General features: G+C 46.2%; 1 protein-coding gene across 9 annotated transcripts in view; it reads right to left on the bottom strand.

The window, feature by feature from the left end:
- Positions 1-1,713, bottom strand: part of casz1 (castor zinc finger 1) — a 179,863-nt gene that overhangs the window by 45,535 nt on the left and 132,615 nt on the right. For 4 of the 9 annotated variants that reach the window (XM_014015772.1, XM_014015778.1, XM_014015773.1 and 1 more), the window contains exon 1: positions 132-238. The exons of the other annotated variants lie outside the window; for them this stretch is intronic. In XM_014015772.1, the coding sequence (XP_013871226.1) occupies positions 132-210 (79 nt within the window). In that variant the 5' untranslated portion in view covers positions 211-238. Of the gene's footprint in view, positions 1-131; positions 239-1,713 lie in introns of those variants that run through there. 9 annotated transcript variants of the gene reach the window in all.

Raw genomic sequence — 1,713 nt, 5'->3', positions numbered from 1 at the left:
GTGTGTGTGTGTGTGTGTGTGTGTGTGTGTGTGTGTGTGTGTGTGTGTAAAAGGGGATGGGGGGAGAGTAAAGTGTGTCTCTCTGTGTGTGTGCGTGTGTGTGTGTGTGTGTGTGTGTGTGTGTGGCTTACCTGGCAGCAAAGCGCCCTCAGTGCTCTGCCTCACCTCTCCCTCCTGCCCTGGAAGAATTCTCTCCACAAAGCAAGGCATTTTCTCCACAACTGCTCTCTGCCAAGGCTCTGCTCCCTCTCTCCCCCTCTCCCTCCCTCTCTCCTTACCTCTTTCCACTCTGTCCTCTTTTTCTCTTGTCTAGCTCTCCACCCTCCTTGCCCTCCCCCTCTCCCTTTCCCTCACAGATGTGGAGGCTGCACGAGTTTACCCACATTACCAGTAGGGGTCCTTCATCACCCTTCTCCACCCCGCAATCACATGTGTGTATGTGTGTGTGTGTGGGGGGGGACAACACACACACACACGCACGCACACACACACACACACAGAGGCCACTTAACGGGTGCCCTCCTGTCACTGCTACAATGAGAGCCCAGCACAGCGAGCAGAGGAAGAGACAGGTGTGAAGTGGGTAGTGTGCAGCGGGGGCTGGCCCTCGGCCCTTTGCAGTCCTGCTCAGACTACAGCCTCTGTCCTGGCCCCTCAAGTGTAGTACAGTAGAGGTTCTCTCTCTCTCTCACACACACACACACACACACGCGCACACACACACACGCTCGCACACTATCACGGGCATATGAGCACACAGATTGACTTACAGTGGATCCCTCAGAGCCAGCAGCCAGAAAGACGAGGAGAGACACAGACTGTTTGTGCGCACTTTCACTCGTACTCCACAGACACACAAACACACACACACACAGAACAACTGCTGCTGTTTGCTACTGCCACTGTTGACAGTGATAGCATGTGCCCCGTGTGCGAGTGTGCGGAGAAACGCACATTCATGCACAAACACACAACAGATGCCTATCGGCTCGCGAATTTCAGGTCTATATCCTGTTAAGTTTGTTATTTTAAAAAGAACATAAAAAAAATCCCCAGTGCTCGTTGACACTGGCATGTTAGATTTGAAGGCTCTCAGCCAGATTACAGTGGGAAATTTCTAGTTTCTCGTCTACTTGTGGAGCACTTTTCACATTGAGATATCAATACTGGAGAATATTAGCTGTCCTGCTGAAGAATGTCAAACCTCTGCTTGCCTTTGAGTAGAAGATTCCCAAAGATAAGAGAAGAAACGTGAGTCTAAATAGGCTTTTGTGTGTTTCTCAAAAAACAAAACAAAAAAATTAATTAATAAAACATAAAAATGCTTGTATAAAAATGAAACCAGTGGTTAAAAAGAAAGGGGAAGTTTTGTGACACGAGCAGGTGAAAGTCGTGAGATTAAAACCAAATGGAACTTGATCCCACATTATTATCAAATATTACCCAACTTTTATGATGCCTTAAATTGTGGAAGATAAGTGTACTGATCAGAATTTTATGCTCTTATAGCATGAGAACAGAATTATCAGCACAAAGCCTGAAGTTCTGTTTTTTTTTTTTATTTATTGCGGTTGCAGGATAAGAGTATCTGCACTCAAGACGTAACATCCCGGACCTGCTGTGGGTATCATTTGAACAGAGGGCGGATCATCTTTATTTGAGCCAAACAAAGTCTTCTAAAGACAAAAAAAAAAAAAAAAAAAAAAAAAAAAA

Source organism: Austrofundulus limnaeus, unplaced genomic scaffold (assembly GCF_001266775.1).
Source record: "Austrofundulus limnaeus strain Quisiro unplaced genomic scaffold, Austrofundulus_limnaeus-1.0 Scaffold134, whole genome shotgun sequence".
NCBI classification, from domain to species: domain Eukaryota; kingdom Metazoa; phylum Chordata; class Actinopteri; order Cyprinodontiformes; family Rivulidae; genus Austrofundulus; species Austrofundulus limnaeus.
This window is presented reverse-complemented; position numbering and strand designations above follow the sequence as displayed.